At 33.4% G+C, this 17,649-nt stretch overlaps 4 protein-coding genes across 4 annotated transcripts; 2 read left to right on the forward strand and 2 right to left on the reverse strand.

The window, feature by feature from the left end:
• Positions 1-1,465: 1,465 nt before the first annotated feature.
• LOC128190704 (uncharacterized) lies at positions 1,466-6,330 on the forward strand. Its single transcript, XM_052862842.1, has 2 exons — positions 1,466-1,814; positions 2,305-6,330. The coding sequence occupies exons 1-2, from the start codon at positions 1,674-1,676 to the stop codon at positions 2,758-2,760; spliced, it is 597 nt and encodes a 198-aa protein (XP_052718802.1). The 5' UTR covers positions 1,466-1,673; the 3' UTR covers positions 2,761-6,330.
• A 2,333-nt stretch (positions 6,331-8,663) lies between these two features.
• LOC128190271 (uncharacterized) lies at positions 8,664-11,789 on the forward strand. The gene is made up of 2 exons (XM_052862262.1): positions 8,664-8,857; positions 9,592-11,789. The coding sequence occupies exon 2, from the start codon at positions 9,596-9,598 to the stop codon at positions 11,054-11,056; it is 1,461 nt and encodes a 486-aa protein (XP_052718222.1). The 5' UTR covers positions 8,664-8,857; positions 9,592-9,595; the 3' UTR covers positions 11,057-11,789.
• A 1,117-nt stretch (positions 11,790-12,906) lies between these two features.
• On the reverse strand, positions 12,907-13,880 carry LOC128188699 (uncharacterized). Its single transcript, XM_052859918.1, has 2 exons — positions 13,690-13,880; positions 12,907-13,561 (listed from the first exon to the last, which is right to left on the reverse strand). Exons 1-2 carry the CDS (start codon positions 13,819-13,821, stop codon positions 13,034-13,036), a joined length of 660 nt encoding a protein of 219 aa, XP_052715878.1. The 5' UTR covers positions 13,822-13,880; the 3' UTR covers positions 12,907-13,033.
• Positions 13,881-15,499: 1,619 nt separating this feature from the next.
• Positions 15,500-16,473, reverse strand: LOC128190325 (uncharacterized). Its single transcript, XM_052862345.1, has 2 exons — positions 16,311-16,473; positions 15,500-16,192 (listed from the first exon to the last, which is right to left on the reverse strand). Exons 1-2 carry the CDS (start codon positions 16,437-16,439, stop codon positions 15,698-15,700), a joined length of 624 nt encoding a protein of 207 aa, XP_052718305.1. The 5' UTR covers positions 16,440-16,473; the 3' UTR covers positions 15,500-15,697.
• Between the last annotated feature and the right edge of the window lie 1,176 nt (positions 16,474-17,649).

Genomic DNA, 17,649 nt, shown 5'->3' on the forward strand with positions numbered 1-17,649 from the left:
TTACCTGTATATTACTTATAATAAATTAATATTTTAATGTGCATTACTTGTTGTTATCTTTTGATATAAAGAACTCGTAAAAGTTGCAAAAACATGTAACTGGCCCTTTTGATTTATTCAATAAATTTGCTTTAAAAACTCGAATGCAACACAGCTGGAAATATGAATATGGATACAAACGTAAAAAAAAATCAGAACATTTTCCATTCCTCTGTGAAAATTAAAACTAAGAATTCGAGAAAAAGAATTCACTTTTAAATATATTTTAAACCACCATTTACAGATATTTAAACGTCCAAAAATGCAAAATTCAGAGAAAACTGAAAACCAAACAGTTCATGACGCATGCATCTATATAACTACTTTGCTTGACTGTCAAGTGCCATCTTTTTAAATTACTTGGTGGCAGTGGATGTTAAATTTACAAGATTACATTACCATGATGCACAAATTATAAGGTCACGTATGTCAGTAGAGTGATTGGAGTTTTTTCTGCGAACATTTGGTAATGATCATGACTGCAATTGCTCTTCTGTCAAATTAAGCTCTGTATAGTACTAGATAGTCATCAGAACAGTTTACAATTGGTTACTTCACGATCACTGCAAAATTGTTTATAATTTTGATTGGGGAAACTGCCTGCATGGTTGTGAAGAATATAGAGCGAAAGCAAAATTGACATGAAAACAAAATATCATAAACTTTTGTTTGTTGTGTATCGTTTAAAATATTGAATAAATGCAGAAAACTTTCAGTCATACAAGTTAATGTGCTCTGCTATCAGAACAGATTCGCTAGCTTGGCTAGAAAAGATGCTACATGTATTAAAAGCGAGACAGGCTTTTATTCCGACATTAAATGAGTTTTCTTTGATTTTCATTCTCAATTTTTTTCCCGACTTTAGTCTAGCCTAAAGTTGAAAATGAAGACAAATGGCGTGGAAAAAAATTCTGAGGACAATCATCTGAACAAAATAAAAATTAAAGTAAAAAAAAAAGATTAGAAAAAAAATGTGACCACAAGAGTTTTTCAACGTCATCAGGATTTGTTTTTACCTATCAGGATTTGTTTTCACCTATGTAGAGTTTTATACACGTACTTTGTGATTGTCTGGAGCGTGATCGCAGCTTACATCTTAAGTTACCAGCAAAAAAACAAAGTGAGGTTAAATAATAAACATACTGTCTCGAATGAAAATAAAACCGAACGACTGATGTCACGATATCTCAGATCATTACCCGGGTATTCTGAATTACTATTTACATTTGCACACATCTTGTAAATTTTTATAGAGTCAGTCATGAAGTTAGAAGAAATGAATGACCTGTGGAAAGTCACGAACTGCTTATGACTACAAATTATATTTATCCGCGATCAATACGTTACAAAACGTATGGAAAAAAAACCCGTTAATTAAATTTATAAAGTAAAGACCACATCATCTATATATATTGCAACACTTGGGAGCTAGTGGAGTATATAACAGCCCCTCTGCGTGTCAGGTGCTCAGTCTAATCACCAGAAAGAGGAAACAGCCTATTAAAGCGCCTGACTGAATAGTCTCTCAAGCATCGCTTCGATTTTCGAGACCGGCCTCTTTTCAGCGCACCGGTTCACGATGTGAAGGCAATGTAACAGCAATGCAGTGGACGAGATTTGAAGTTTTGTGAAGAATGTCGATACTTTGGCATCTGCTGCCCCTTTTTTCGGCCTTCCCAGTCATCCTGACCTGCTGCTTCCCCCGACAGATCCGGTTTGACATCCTAGTCCGGGGCCACGAGAAGTACGAGGAGGGGGAGGGGATGGACTATTCCGTAAGTCATGTTCTATTTATAGAAATATCTCTTTTGTCTCATCAGGTTAAGCTGTGTTATTTTTCCGTAATACAGCAGAGACTCGAATTTCTATAATGATTATTTTTTATCTGATTGCAAGATGTGCTTAATGATCATTGGGCTACCTTTTTCTACTGTCATGTACAAATTTAGATTATTGATAATCAAAATTTGTACATGACAACTGTTGTCATGTACAAATTTTGATTATCAATAATCTAAATTTTTGTAAAGGACACTACTTTAAAATCATCTTCATCGAAGTTTTAACTTTTTTATGGATGTAGAATGCTTACAGTAATTAACCACTTTGAAATAAAGTCACAGCGCATTTTATTTACCAATTTTAGTCCTTTACTTGAAAAAAAAAAACCATTTGATAAGTGTGCTTTTAATTAATACGTAATGATTCGATTTATTTAAAGTTTTTGGTTTTGCATACACTGGTTTCATTTTTTTTTCCAAACAGGAAAACAGAACATTTTTCTACGACGAAATAAGGAACTGCACTTTGCTTCGAGGTACCCCATTCGGATTCCCAATGGAAATCTTCACTAATTATTCATCGGGGATAGAATACACTGTGACGGACCAATGTTCAATGCGAGTTATTAATGGAGGATTTAACAAAATGTGCTTGCCGAGCAATGCAGTTTTACAGAGAACAGTAAGAATTCCATTGAGTGTGAAGGAAGTTTCTGTGTACAGGGCAAATGTAAGCGACTATACTGGGGTGTTAGAACAAGAGTATGGGGTGATCCAAGAGGGGGACAGCTGTTACTTTCTGTGGTCTAAAACCGATGGTATTCTTAATGACTTTGGATTAAGGGGAACCTTTACCGAGACTCTGACATATCAGAACATTCAGACACTGTCTGAAAACAGTCCTGTATTTGAAATTCCTGGAAAATGTCACGATGTGTAAACTCGCTGTATAATGGCAAATTATTATCATTGGCGGTGATAGCTTGCGGTCTGAACAATAGAAAATTATTGCCGCCCGTGATAAAAGTGTCCTTGAAACCAATCAATACACTATATTGACCATTGCTTGGGTTCATTTCGTTGTAATATTGATGTAACATATTGATTTGTGCACAAGGAATCAAAATCAACTCATTCAAGCATATAAATCTCCCACGGGATGCAGACAGAATAACTAGTTTCAAATGCAGCACCAGAAAGCGATTCTGGTATAATTTTCCTCCAAAGCAGACGTCGTCTGCAATCTGTATTGGATCAGGCGGTTTGTCGGCTGAAAAGTGACCATAACAATTAATCGATTTTTAATGAGCATTCTTCTCGGAGGGAATAATAAGCAACGCCCGTCGGTATTGTCTTTACAAACTGACTTTATTGATAAAGTAATATAACGGCCCTCCACACGACACGTTACTGCTACATGTGAATTATCCCTGTTTTCAGTCCTTCAGATGTTATCTTTGTTTTATTGTTTTGTAAATAAATGTTATAAGTGAATTTTCTTTAGATGAGAGAGAGAGAGAGAGAGAGAGAGAGAGAGAGAGAGAGAAATATTAGAAGGAACCAAAAGGTCAAAACTTTTAAATCGTGAATTTTTATTTTGTCTTAATTGGTTCCGAATCTATAAAAAACGTCAATTAACCATTTGATTGCCACGTGTTCTTCTAATTATACATGTCTAATCATAATTACTGAGTATTAGATGCAGCAATGTACATTTCATTGTTATTTAATTAGGGTTAAATATGTATTCGGAACAGGAAAGGCTGAAAATAGAAATCGGGGCTAAAGTGATGTGATTCAGGAATATGCTTTTAGTACATATAAAGCTATTCAACCGTCGAAGCTTCTTATATATTTGATGTGTGTAAGTCAGATATGATAAAAGATTTACACTTTATTTAGTCGTAAATTTTGTAAGTTACTGCGACGTATGCATATACATGTTCTGTCTGGTCAGGAAGGCATCGAATTAATGTATAAATGTATATTAGTTAGTTATTTGTTTCAAGGTGAAATTCCTTTACCGTGAAACGTTAAACTATGTCGCTGTCTATGTATTAATTCATGGATAGATTTCAAACTTTTAAAGTAAACAACTTTACAAGAGGGTGCCTGGCAAAGAAGGAATAATGAAATAACATTAACTGCCTACTAAAGACGAAAAGGGCCACATAAAAAATACTTTTATCTCATAATAACGAGAAAAGATCTCGTAATTACGAGAAACGAGAAGTAAAAAAAAGTTAAATAACTCGTAATTATGAGAAAAGATCTCATTATTAAGAGTTATTTATCTCGTAATTAGGAGAAAAAGATCTTTTATTTATGAAAAAAGATCTTGCTTTTACGAGTCATTTTCTCAAAATTACGAGAAAATATCTCGTTTTTACGAGAAAAGATCTCGTAATTACGAAAGAAGATCTCGCTTTCACGAGTAATTTTCTCAAAATTACGAGAAAATATATCATAATTACGAGAGAAAAATATTTTTTATGCAGCCCTAATCGTCTTTCATAGACTGCCGATATTTAAAATAGTTTATATATCAAAGTGTACAATTTATTGTGCGTAAGTAGTGAAGATTACTTCCAATAAAGAGCTAAAAGTACATGTAATTAGCACCTATCAAAATTGGAAAATGCTCGCTCTTATATGTGCACACACCACGCTCCTGTGAAATGCCACTCTTGTCATTAGGAAAATGGCTTAACTATCGGGTAAATTGTGTCTGACGCAAAAAGAGTTTTGTATATGAACGTTGTTAAATGACGTATTTCTTTTTGCACCCAATCAGCAACGAATGATTCGCGATAAGAATACTTAGATCTTGTGTTTAAAGATGTTTTAATCATACATGTGTCTACAAGGACAGCTAAACTTCTTTTGATAACATAAAATTGTGGACATAAGCAACGTTCATTCAATTCAATTTAGTTTAATTTAGAGCAGTTCCCAGCATATAAATATTTTTAAAACACTTATTATGTTTCTTTATTTTGTGCATTTGATAACAAGCAATTATCAATACTCTTCTAGAAGTAAATAAGCAAGATTTTTAGAACAGTTTCAAATATATAGAAATGTTTTAAACACCCATGACAATTTCCTAATTTTTGTATTTCATATAAAATTAGAATTTTTTTTTTGCTGCTTTCGAAATCAAACAGAAAGAATTTATCTAGATGAAATAGTTCTAGGCAAGATGGTGTATGTGTCTACAGACACTGTGCAGTTATCTCCCGCTCCGCATAACATCTAATCTAAGGAGTTACATCTGTGAATATTTTGGGTCGGGTCATCAAAAACTAGGGTGAGTTCGGGGATAGGGGTCGGTCCACCTTGTGGATTTATAATCAATTATTGAAACCGAACACTTACAGGGAATTTACACGGATTCTTTAAGATCCCGCGACGAGTTGTTTTCTCAAAATTACGAGAAAATATATCGTTATTACAAGAAAATATTTCATAATTACGATAACAAATATTTTTTACGGAATTTTCATGGACCCCTTTAGATCCCGTTATTTAAAAAACATTCTTGGGTCCGTGCCTGCATGCTTTAGTATTAAACCCGCCACATAACTCCAAAACTCTAACCTAAAGCAAAGTGCGCAGAATGGCTTAAAGCTACATTTTTCGACATGACACTGGGGGTCAATTCAGTCTTGAAATTTCCGAGGAAGATAAAATTTAAAGTCTGCAAACCTAATGTGGTTTCATACCGTATTCTCAATCTGTTATATTTCAAGGAGAGCCAGATTCCAGATAAAATGGAACTTCAAAGTTATTAGTCTAAAATACTGCATTCAGGTTGTGTATTAATCTCAAAAATCATTCAAAGATAAAGAAAACGGCGAACATGTGGGGGAGAACATGTCTAGGCATCTTGCCTGGTGTTTGATCCAATTCAATGTATATCTATATAATTGAATAGAATGCTTAGGTAATATACATTTTTTTCTTGAGTGTCCAAGATACACTCAACAAAGAGTTAAACTTTTTAATCAATTTAATGACATTAGTGTACCTATTCATATTAACTATATTCTTTATGGTAGTTCTGAATTTTCATACAACTTAAATTGTAAAATTGTTTCTTATGTTCATAGTTATATTATAGCTTCTAAGCGTTTTTGATCTTCAAATGGGCTGGATCATGACACCAATATTCTATGTCTGTCTGTCGGTATGAATGAATGAGGTGATGGGTTTATAAATGTAGGAATGAATGTGTTCATGTATATGTTAAACAACAAGTTAATTTATCATCATATGACAAAAGTCAAGCTTATTATTTATTATCCAATTATCCTTTGTCTTGTATACAAATATATCAATAATATATCACTCTGTAAACTGGTAAATTATACTACATACTATATACTATATTCTATGATTATTTTATAACACCACTTCTTGACTTTGTATTTTGGAGAGGGTTATATAGGCTTTGCCTGTTGCCCAATCCATTTGATTACTCAATAAAATATGTTTAAATTAAATAGAATGCTTATTTCAATGAAAAAGGCAAAGTTACAACCTGTCAATATCTAATTTTTAGTCAGCCAAAAAAAAGAAAATAATAGATCGACTTACTATGACGTCCTTTTATAGAGGACTATGCGATGTCTTATATTCTAATTTTTTCATGGATGAGAATTCATCATTCATGTGTCCAACTCCGTGTGGATGTAACAGCCCACTCGGTATTCATGTACCTTTTGCTGGTTGTAAGAAATGAATGCATATCTTTGGACAACAAATATGCTAGTTAAAACTAAGACACAAAGTACATTGTATACCTGCATCAACTGGGCTGTAGTTTCTTTTCTCTGACACCTCTGCACCTGTCTTTAAGACGACTGACTTCCGTTTCATTGAAATAATCATTTCCAGATCAGTTTTTGGGTTCAAATTCCTGCAAAAATGACAGGAAGTTATATCAGTTGATACAACAGAAATAGATTGACGTGTTACACAGACTTACCTTTTAAGGATACAAATATTCAATTGTGCTTGGAAAATGCGTAGCTTCTCAAACGATTCCTTGTTATTCCGGAATATTCCTGTTTAACATTGCTTCATTTCCAAATGTAACCTCCCTTTTGAAATGTATGCATATCCTGCTGATACACTTAACGGTCTTAAAACAAGAATTATTTTCAGTTCCTCAATCATGCATGTACATTGGACATGTATTCCCATAATTGTATTTTTTGATACACAATGTTAGATGTAACACATGCAGCAATCGTGAGCAGTTAGATCTATTCATACTTCAATGTAACAAGTTACAAACCAGATTTTCGATAAATGCACAACGCAACATAACAATCAGACTTGAATAAAAGACTGTCACTGTGGGTAAGGCTGTAGAATTGGAGCCTTCCTGATGCTACTCCTCAAGTCCCATTCCGTATTCAATATATTCATTAAATGATACTCTCCCTGCAAATAATGAATTTAATTAGCAAAATATAAATCAATCTTTGGTAAAATTAGTTTGTTATTTAAAAACAAATGCACACTATATTAACTATATAACAGCTGTTTTAGAGGGTGTGTCAACTGTCATTTTTACAGTTAAAATGAGTTGCATGAAGTTATTGTAGCAGGCATTGTGTTCCTTGAAGATTAATCCGATTGTATATCAAAATTGATAACCGCTGTAAATCAATTATTTTATCTCATGCATGTTTATAAACAAAGAAAATTTCCCAATCATATAAGCATTGTTTTTCTGAGTAAATTAATGCCCAAAATGTTGTGAACGAATCTTCATAAAATATTGAATCTCATAAAGATTCACTCCTGTGTTGAGGCGGGGATATTTATTTAGCATAGAAATCTGGAATTTGCCAGCAAATACACTTCCAATGTATCTTGACAAATGAAAGCAAAAGTAAACCTTTCTCCTGAAATAAATTTTGGTTTGAACTTGAAATACGATAACATTGTATAGTTACAGTTCTAGGCAAATTCTACACCTCTTCCGTCTGAGAGTTATAATTGTACGCTGGTTTTAAAAGATCAGTTTCTGGTATGTCAAAGAGGTGTTTCTTGGAAGATTGGAGACTTCAAAGTCTTCAGATACCTGTATGTCTCTGCACTTCTCGTTCTCTCTCCTGTGAATAATTGTAACTGTTATACAAATTTTTATTTGATGTTTGCTAATAAACTTTCGCCCACCATAGGTTTAAATTGCTTGTAATAGATCTTATCCTGATAAGTTGAGAATATCTGATCTTTAATGCACCATAATCTTTAAGGCTGTATGGGTTATCTGTCGATATTAATGTGGAATAAAGTACAGTATAATTGAAATATTTTTATCGTTTTAGAATTTTCAAATTTTGCAACATTTAACCAAAATATACGTTTTAAAAATCTTCGGAAAGGTAAACAATTTAAAATCCACAATGGGATTTCAACTCGTGACTAGCAGATTCATAGTGAACCCTCTAACCTTATGCAGATTGAAAGTTAGGTAACGATTTTGAAAAAGAAGTTATAGCTATTTATAAAATTAACATTGACCTTATTGTTCGTGTCACATACCACCTGAAATAGATAGTTAACTTTGCACTCGGACGATTTCGGCTTTATGAAAATGACAGTGAAAGCTAAAGGATGTCCGATGCATGGCGAATTTACCATACTGTGGAAATAACTACAGCATATGACATCTGAGGTCTGACATCATTCTATGATTTTCCTTGTTCTCAAATACTCGTCTAGTTCATTGGTCAAAGATATTTTCCAGGAAGAGTAAAGATCAAAAGTATAAATTTAAAAACAAAAGCATTTTCATTTCACACGTTATTTATCATACGCATTTCAATCAATTCAAACGTTGGTCAATTAACAAGTAAACTTTATTTAATTGCATCAATTCTGTTGAACACAATTATTTTGAAGCTTATTTTTTGTTCAAAAATGCGTTTGCGACTTACAACAGCATCATTATGAACAGCGTGTTTTGATTGACACTTGGTTTTGTTTTACTTTGTGAATGGAAATATACCACAACAGAGGTAAGTCAGAATTTCATTTGGAGATTAAGAACATGTATAGTTATTGGCGCCTTTTAAAATTATTATCATTATTTTGTGTTTTTAATAAAAAAAAATATAAAATTGATAGTAAATGAAGCAAGCGATCCACTTGGAATTTTTCTTCATTATGATATTATGACCAAGTTACTCCAAAAAACTAAAAATTAAATACTGCAAACTTAATTTATTATAACAGTTAAAATGAAATAGATACCCTCAATAATTTTTTTTCCTTTCGACTTACCTCTGTTACCTCCGACTGATAAAAGTCTGCGATAAAAGTTTTTAAAAACCATGATATCTTAATTAACTTTTGATACATTTTATTTTGTTACTGTTGCATTTGTTTTGTTATTCCATTTTTATCTTACTTTCTCATCATTGGCGATAAATAGTTATTATTAGATCCCATCTAGTTTCTTCAAATAACAAATATGCAGGCCATTGAGAATTGACATTGAATTTGCAATACATATTTTCAATTCATAAATCACTTTTTTAAGTATAGACAGGGTTTTACTAGAACAAGAAGTTACTTCCCTTCAGCGTCTAGTTTGGGGGTACTATATATCAAGATATCTTGAAGTTCATTATTAAACCAGTTTCAAATTTTCATGCTGAGGATTTTGATATTGACATCACTATATCATGACTAATATACATTTCTTAAAGCCACTTTTAATTTGTTATTGTGATATCGTTTGGTGTTTCAGTAAGATGGCTGTTGAGAATATGTCCAGGTCAGTGTACGAGGCGATGTGTGACGAAATAGGGACTCCACAACTTGTGAAATACCTAAGAGATAGAAGAGAAATTTTGGAGCTGGTGTGGAATAAAGTAGTAAAGATTGAACAACTTAAAATCATGATGAGTGGAAGTGTACGAGAGGGATTCCGATACAAACATTGCGCATCAGATGTAGACCAGATGATTTGGCAAACTAACCAACGAGTGATCTGGGATCTTTTTCAGTCCCAGTTTTACGACACCTACGAAAACGGCCTTATTCTTTGTGACAACTCTGAAAGTCGACCAGGTTACACTTTACTTCGGTTGCCAGTTGAAAGTGCTAGTCCTGAAGCGCTGTCTGTTTGTATAAGGATGAAAAGGGGGCTCTACATATCCAGTTCAAAATACAGAGAGATCATGCTTTCATCATATTCATTTGGTTCTACAATCCATGGACCATGTTGCAGTGGAACAATTTTGAACGTTAAATTCGATAATGCAATCTGTTTTGCTAGTGACTTTTGGCCTCCTTCTGCTTTTTCATGGATAGACAGATGTAACTCATGGCCCCCATCCGATGTTGTCAACGACATCGTCGAAAATGGATGTCACTTTGTAGCAATAGGAAACAAACAAGGGGAATTTACAGACAATGAATGGAGAATTTCTTTCTCACAAGCTGAATACAAACTTGTGTACTCAATGAATCATTTACAATTTCTAACCTATGGTTTGCTGAAAATTGTCCTAAAGGAAATAATTAATAAAGGACTAAAGGAGGAAGAAAAACTTTTGTGTTCCTACCACATAAAAACAGTTATTTTCTGGGCAATTCAAGAAAACACACTGCAAAACGCACTTCATTGGTGTCCACAAAATCTCCTCGCAAATTTTTGGCTTTGCTTCAAACTCCTTCTTAAATGGGTTTACGATGGCGCCTGTCCAAACTTTTTTATACCACAAAATAACATGTTTTTAAACAATATCCATGGCGAAGCACAACAATCATTATTCGCGCAACTGTATGGACTGTACGAGAAGGGGATATCGTTGCTGCTACAAAGTCCCTCCATCAGACCCTATATGGTTGATGTCCTTTGTAATCCCAGGCTTATGGTTTTTACTGATGAAGACATCCTCATTTCTGAGGCTGAGTTAGATGAAGAATATTTTTCGATCGTAATTCAATTTTTTGATGAACTTTCGTCATCAGACATTCGGCAATGCATGAATGCCCTGAATAAAGATCAGTTGACTGGTTCATCCATGAGCCATTATCAAGTTGTTATGGTACAGAAATGTTTAGTGTCATTTCTTCAGTATGTGGCTTTTGTATTACACAACGCGTACTCTATACAACGAGCAAACAAAAAGATGTATACAGCATACAAAATGTTTTGTCACATACTAAAATTGGCAGACAAGATGGGCTATGTTTACTTGCCATGAATTATTACATAAAAAATCGATGAATATAATTATACATGTATAGTTACGAAATAAATGTGTAAGAATAAACCAATTGACTGTAATTTCACATCAGATATTGATCTAAATTCTCCAAAAGCCTGCAGTTCTTCAAATGATATGAACTTTTTACGTTATCCCAGGTTACCGATTTTGTCACTTTTCACAACATTTAACAAAGATACACATACATTTCAAAGACGTTCGATTAAAGTGAGATGTAAGGCAAAAATCTTACATTTTAAATTTGAATCGTAATACATTTTCATCCGGACAAGAACCCAAATATGACCCTAAATATGACTGGTTTTTTAAATTTAGAAATATTAATGCAAAATCTTCGTGGTCTTTTATTCTTAGTTGCGTTCTTCAACTTGACTATTGTACTTGTTGTGTATGTTTATGAATGATAAAGCAAAATTGAAATTTTATCCTGAGAAATCTTAAGACGGAGTAAAAGAATAAACAATGGTGTTGGTTCAATTACTGTAAAGTTTATGTTCTTACGCCTTTCTTTGAGATGACTGATGTCTTTTTTCATTTTTATGCTCATTTCGAGGTGAGTCGTTGGGTCCTTACTAAAAAGTAGGAAGTGAAATCAAATGTTTCAACAGACGTTGTCTGTCGTGTTACATAAAATAACCTTTTCAGGATACAAGTATTATGTCGGATATGGAATTGGCGTGTCGTGTAATTCAATTCCTTGTTATCCCGGAATTACCATTAAACCTTGATATGATTATCAGGAATCATGCTTTCTATTCTAACTGTATGCTGATCCTGCTAGCACATCATGTAATATACAGTTGAACTTCGGTATCTCAAACACTGATATTTGGAATTCAATGGATATGAAAACATATTGTTCATTCATCTTTACTTCGCTTAGTTATGACATAATATTATCATATAGAATTTTATGATACAAAATATAAATACATCTAAATTTAAGGTACATTGCTTATAATAGACCCTTCTTTATTTAAAGGGCTAAAAATATCTTATCTCCAATGTGTACGTATTGTGCAATATTTTAGCACGGAATAAAAATGTAGAAAATAAAACTTTTGTCGAAATCTACAATATTCGAAAATTTGGCAATAACCAAATGCTGTGTGGATTGGTCACAAATATAATTAATATTTTAATTTTTTTCAATTTTTGATTTAAAACAAGTATGTCATAAACATGAAAACCTAATATCACCGTGTTAATTTGTTTATTAGTTTTAAAGTTCGGGTTATTAAAAGGTTTTAATTTTTCCTTGTCGGTGCTAATGTGTCAGTGCTAACTTTTTTTGTTTTCCTCAGTTGATGTAAAATAACAAAACAGAGGTAAGCCCGATTTTATTCAAAGAAGGAAAAAAGAAAGGAATCCGATGTTGATTATTTTAATTTTAAACAGGTAACTAACCGGTGTGAAAATTAAAGACCGATAAATAAATACTTGAAACAAACTATGCTACAGCAAAAACTGTCAATAAGAGTACATAATTATGCTTTATTAAAGTATAATGATATGCATGTAAACGATATATATATATATATATATATATATATATATATATATATATATATATATATATATATATATATATATATATATATATAAGCACAAACATTGCAATAACTCTCAAATTGACATATACCTGCCCATAGTGAATGATATAGAAAATATATAGAGCAAAGAGAAATTCACTTTTGTTGGAGCTCCACCTTCCGCCCCGACCGAGGCTTGAACTCACGACCTCTGGAACTCATTATCCCTGCTAGGATAATGGGTTGTGGAGCTCCAACAAAAGTGAATTTTTCTGTGCTTTATATATATATATATATATATATATATATATATATATATATATATATATATATATATATATATATATATATATATATATATATATAGCCTATATAAAACACGTATTATAATAAGCAAAGCTGTTGTAAACTCTAAGCAGTTCTAAAAAATCAAAATCCCACTTCGGATTTCTTCTAGAACATTAAACAAAAGGATGCCCATGTTGTCTGGTTGGTTGCATTGTTTGGGGGGTAGAAACACTGACTTGTCCGTGATTTTAAACGAGTAGTTCATGTACACGCTTGTTTCAAATATCTGGTATCCGTTTTTGTCCTTTCCGAACGAGACCATTCCTTCCACAGTGCAATCATCGCCCTTCATAGGAGTGGCCATGAGGTTTACATCGAAAGACAAGTTTCCCTGAGTCATGTTGACGTAATAATTATCGACCGTCATGTTGTCATAGCTATTGCCGAGCACCGCTGACCCTACGAAAACGGCCTTTGTCGGCACACAAATCTCTTGAAACGGCATATTCAGATCTGTGACGTTGCACACATTTTCGTTGGTGATGACGTAACGCTTTTTGGCAGAATAATCGGAAATTATGCGCAGCTTCTGCCCGATTCTGTTCGTGCTGACGATGGCAATCTTCTCCTCATCCGCGTCATAATATAACTGGATCTCCTTCTATAAATACATTTTTTATTATTATTTATTATTGTTCATTTTTTGTTGAATTAAATTAAGAAACGGTCAATCTACCGCTACATATAGTTAAGCATTACATAACGTACGAACGTAATTTTACTTATTACCTGATAATTCGTCCTCCCTTGTGCAATTAACCCGTATCCCACAGCCGTTACCTCGACCTCACTCGGGAAACAGCATGACTTGGTATAGGAAATACTGATCGAAATAAGTGCCATACACTGCAGTAAATGCATGTTGATACGTAATGCCTGGACAACTCTTCTGCAACAAACAGGAGATCGTCACTTTCTGTTTGGGATAGATATAGTAAGCAATGGAGTATCGTGTGCATACTTACTTTCCTGTTAAGCAATGCTCTTTCCTGAAAATCTCCCTTATTTTTACTGAGCTCTATCGCGAGACAACAATAATTTCTTTCATGAGGACAATTGGAGCTTAGATGAAACAGGATGAACAGTCGGTTATCAATGGTCTGTCACTTTAATCGTCTGTTTGTCTATCTGTCGTAACTCTTTTCACTTTTTTCTAATTTTAATTAGATAACTATGAGAAATATCACAAAATTTGATATTATATATGATGCTAAGGTGAAGGATATCAATAAAGTACTCGGTCAATGTCATGGCTTTACTCAATAGTTGAAATGAACGTGCCCTTCATCGTTCAATACGTATTGCAATGATTATGTAGTTTGCATAAAAAGTAATGACTTTTAAAACTGTTTATTACATATCACGGTAATAAACGGTTCCGAGGTTCAAGCTATATTCAGAATAAAAGAAATTCAACGCACATCCAGAAATTCGACAGAAAATGAAAGAAATGTTAAAACAGAGCGTTTGGAAATTGAAAAATAAAACCCATCTAACAATTCATTTCAGCGATGTCTTGTTTTTAATGCACTGAAAGAGGTTATAAACTGGTAACATGATACAGAAACGATCTTGTGTGCGCATGCTAAATTTTCTAGAAAAGGTGAACTTGTATGAGTTGATTATTGTGGTTTTTTTTCTTTTTGTTCCATCTGGGTTTAAAACAGATAGCAAGTTTTTTCCTGTGCACATTCAAAAATCAAAATAAATAAAACTTTCAAATCAATAAATTAACACTGTAGAAGTTCTATTGTTATTATATTGATTAAATTTCTCTGGTACCTATTGACATTTCCAAGAAATAATTCATTAGGCGGCTCAATTTTCGCGCTATTCGTTGATAGCTCTCCCTCACGAATTTACGTCCTCGATGAAAACAGTCTTGGAGATGGTTAGTTTTCTTACTGAATTTTAAAACTGACACATCTACGAAATTACATCCCCACGAATAAACAAAAAACCCACAGTCCACAAAAATTGGCCACCACTAATTAAAATGATTTCACAGTATCAGCAAATGTAAATATCTAAAATCTACTAAAATTTTAACCTCAATCAAAATCCAGATGGCGTCAATCAAACCGCTAGGTGCCGCTTAAGTCGGCGATGGAAGGATTTGCAAGATCCATCATGGTGGACAGCGGTCGGCTAATTATAAGCATTGGGTGGTTGGTGGATATCCCAGCACAGCACGGACTTATGGCGGAACTGATAGAGAGCCACCGACTGACGGGCTAAACTCAGATATTAGATCTTGAGACCATCCAAAAATCGTTCACGGATCCCAGTTGATAAGCCATCGCGGGAAAGACACGCTTATTGAAATATTGGGTCTAAAATTAAACTGTATATATCCTGCAAGATACGCTTTACGGGTCTGTAAATGCATTGCGCTTTGACAACATAGTGGAAAATATTTACTGCATTTATATAAAGTCAAATGTCCATGCCTGATTTACCAATTTCGCTTTTAATCAACGTCGGCTCAATGCTTGTCAATAAACATCAAAAATATTTTAACAGTTTGCCGGTATATCAAGAGTAAAAATAGTATTTATTAAAGTTAATTTTTTGTACCAAAAAATGATTGCATAATTTTTTATCGATAGCAAACTAAATAAAGACATATGCGGTAAATAAATAAATGTATTTTCTAATTTTAAACAATTTGCTATACATAAAGTACCATAGAAATACCTTAAAAATAAGATAACGTGTAAGTTCTCTTTATCTATTATTAAATATGAATAAGTAATATAATCAACAATGATGTTGTTAGGAGAATACTTCCATTGTTTGCCCCGTTGCATTGTTTGGGAGTTTGAAACACAGACATGTCCGTGATTTCAAACGTGTGGTTAATGTACTCGCTTGTTAGTGTAACATTTTGAAATTTAATAACACGTTTCACTACAAAGCAGACCCCTTCCTTTATAGGGATGGTCATTAGGTTGATATCAATAAACGAATTTTCGTGGCTTATGTTGACGTAGTAATTGTTGACCGTCAAATTGTTATTGTCAAGCACCGTTGAGCCTATAAAAACTGCAGATGGTGGCATACACATCTTTTGGATCGACTTGTACAGATCTGTAACGTCACACACGTTTTCGTCTGTGATGACGTAACGCTTTTTGGTGGCTTTATCATAAATTTTGCGCTCAGTCTGTCCCCATTCATTTGTTCTGACTTCAGCAGCCTTCCCTATTTCTGCGCTAAAGTAAATCTTTTCCTGAAAATATTTCGTACAAGATCTTAATTTTTCTTGTGAAACTGCAATTATAATTGCATAACCGACAAATTACCGATATACGTGCTTTTGTACATGCGTTATCGTGGTACATTTTTACCTGATTAGTTGAATTCTCCTCGGCAATGATCGTGTTGATTTTCGTCACCTCGAACACACTCGGGAAGCAGCACGACTGGATGTATTCAAAACTGATCGAAACAAGTGCTATAAGTTGAGGCAAACGCATCTTGATAAAAAAAAAATGAATCCAAAGACACGTCCTCTACAGCTACCAGGCGTTGATCCGTTTATGGTAGATATAGTGAATGTGCTTTGTTTGGTTCCAGCTAACCAAAAATCCTTCCTGAATTTATCCCCTTTTTCTCAAAATTAATGCCAAACAATACTTCCATTTATTAAGGACAAGTGGAATTTAGATGAAACACGAGTCAGACGACCTATTGTAATTTGTTTTTGTCCATAATCGTGCGTCGTGTGTTAACAATTGAACGTTTGTAACTTTTTCTTAAAAACTGCAGCTAATTCAATTTAAATTTACATGTAGTATGATGCATTTTGGGGGTAAGGAGAACATCAATTGTAACTTTCGTTGCTAATGCCCAATAGGGGCTCAGGGACAAGGCAAAAATGGTCAAATTTAACCATTTAAAAAAAAATTCTTCTCTTTTCCCACAAATCTGTAAAAATCGAACTCATAATAATAATGTAAACCAGAAACCCTCTACTATACGTGTTTATTTCATATCACAGGGTGTAGGGGTTTGACTCTAGGGCAGTATTAAAATGGTCACGTGGAGTAAATGTTTATAATGTTGAACAATCTTCTTTTCTTCTCCCACGCATCTGTAAGAAAAACTTACATTTTAAATTAAGACATGGAAACCCTCTACAAAATTGTTTCCCCTCTTGGTAAGGGTCATGACTTTATAAGGCGGGCCAAAATGGTCATTTAGTGTTAATGCGTTTAATGTTAAAAAATCGTCCCCCTTTCTTCTGCTAATACTGAATAGAAACTGATTGCATAATTATTATAGAAAAACAATAATTTAATAAAGACCTCTACCAAATTGTTAATTCATGTCTCTCATGGTACATGTATGGGGATCTAGGAAGTGGCCAAAACAGCCAACTAGAAAATACAGATAATGCTTAAAATTATTATTCTTTACTCATAATAGCTATTTAAAATTTATGTCCGTTGGGGTAGAGGTTCTGACTCTAGAGCGGGACCAAAATGGTCATGTAATGTTAAAATATACCAAATTTTTTTATTTACCTTTTCTGAAACTGATTGAATATTTAGATAGAATATAAAGCTTTCTATCAAACTGTAAATTTATAACCCCAGGTTAGGATTTCTTACTGCAAACTCTGGACAATATAGTTATATAGTGTAAGTGTATATCATTTAAAAGAAATATTTTCTTGATCTACTG

Source organism: Crassostrea angulata, chromosome 6 (assembly GCF_025612915.1).
Source record: "Crassostrea angulata isolate pt1a10 chromosome 6, ASM2561291v2, whole genome shotgun sequence".
Lineage (NCBI taxonomy): Eukaryota > Metazoa > Mollusca > Bivalvia > Ostreida > Ostreidae > Magallana > Magallana angulata.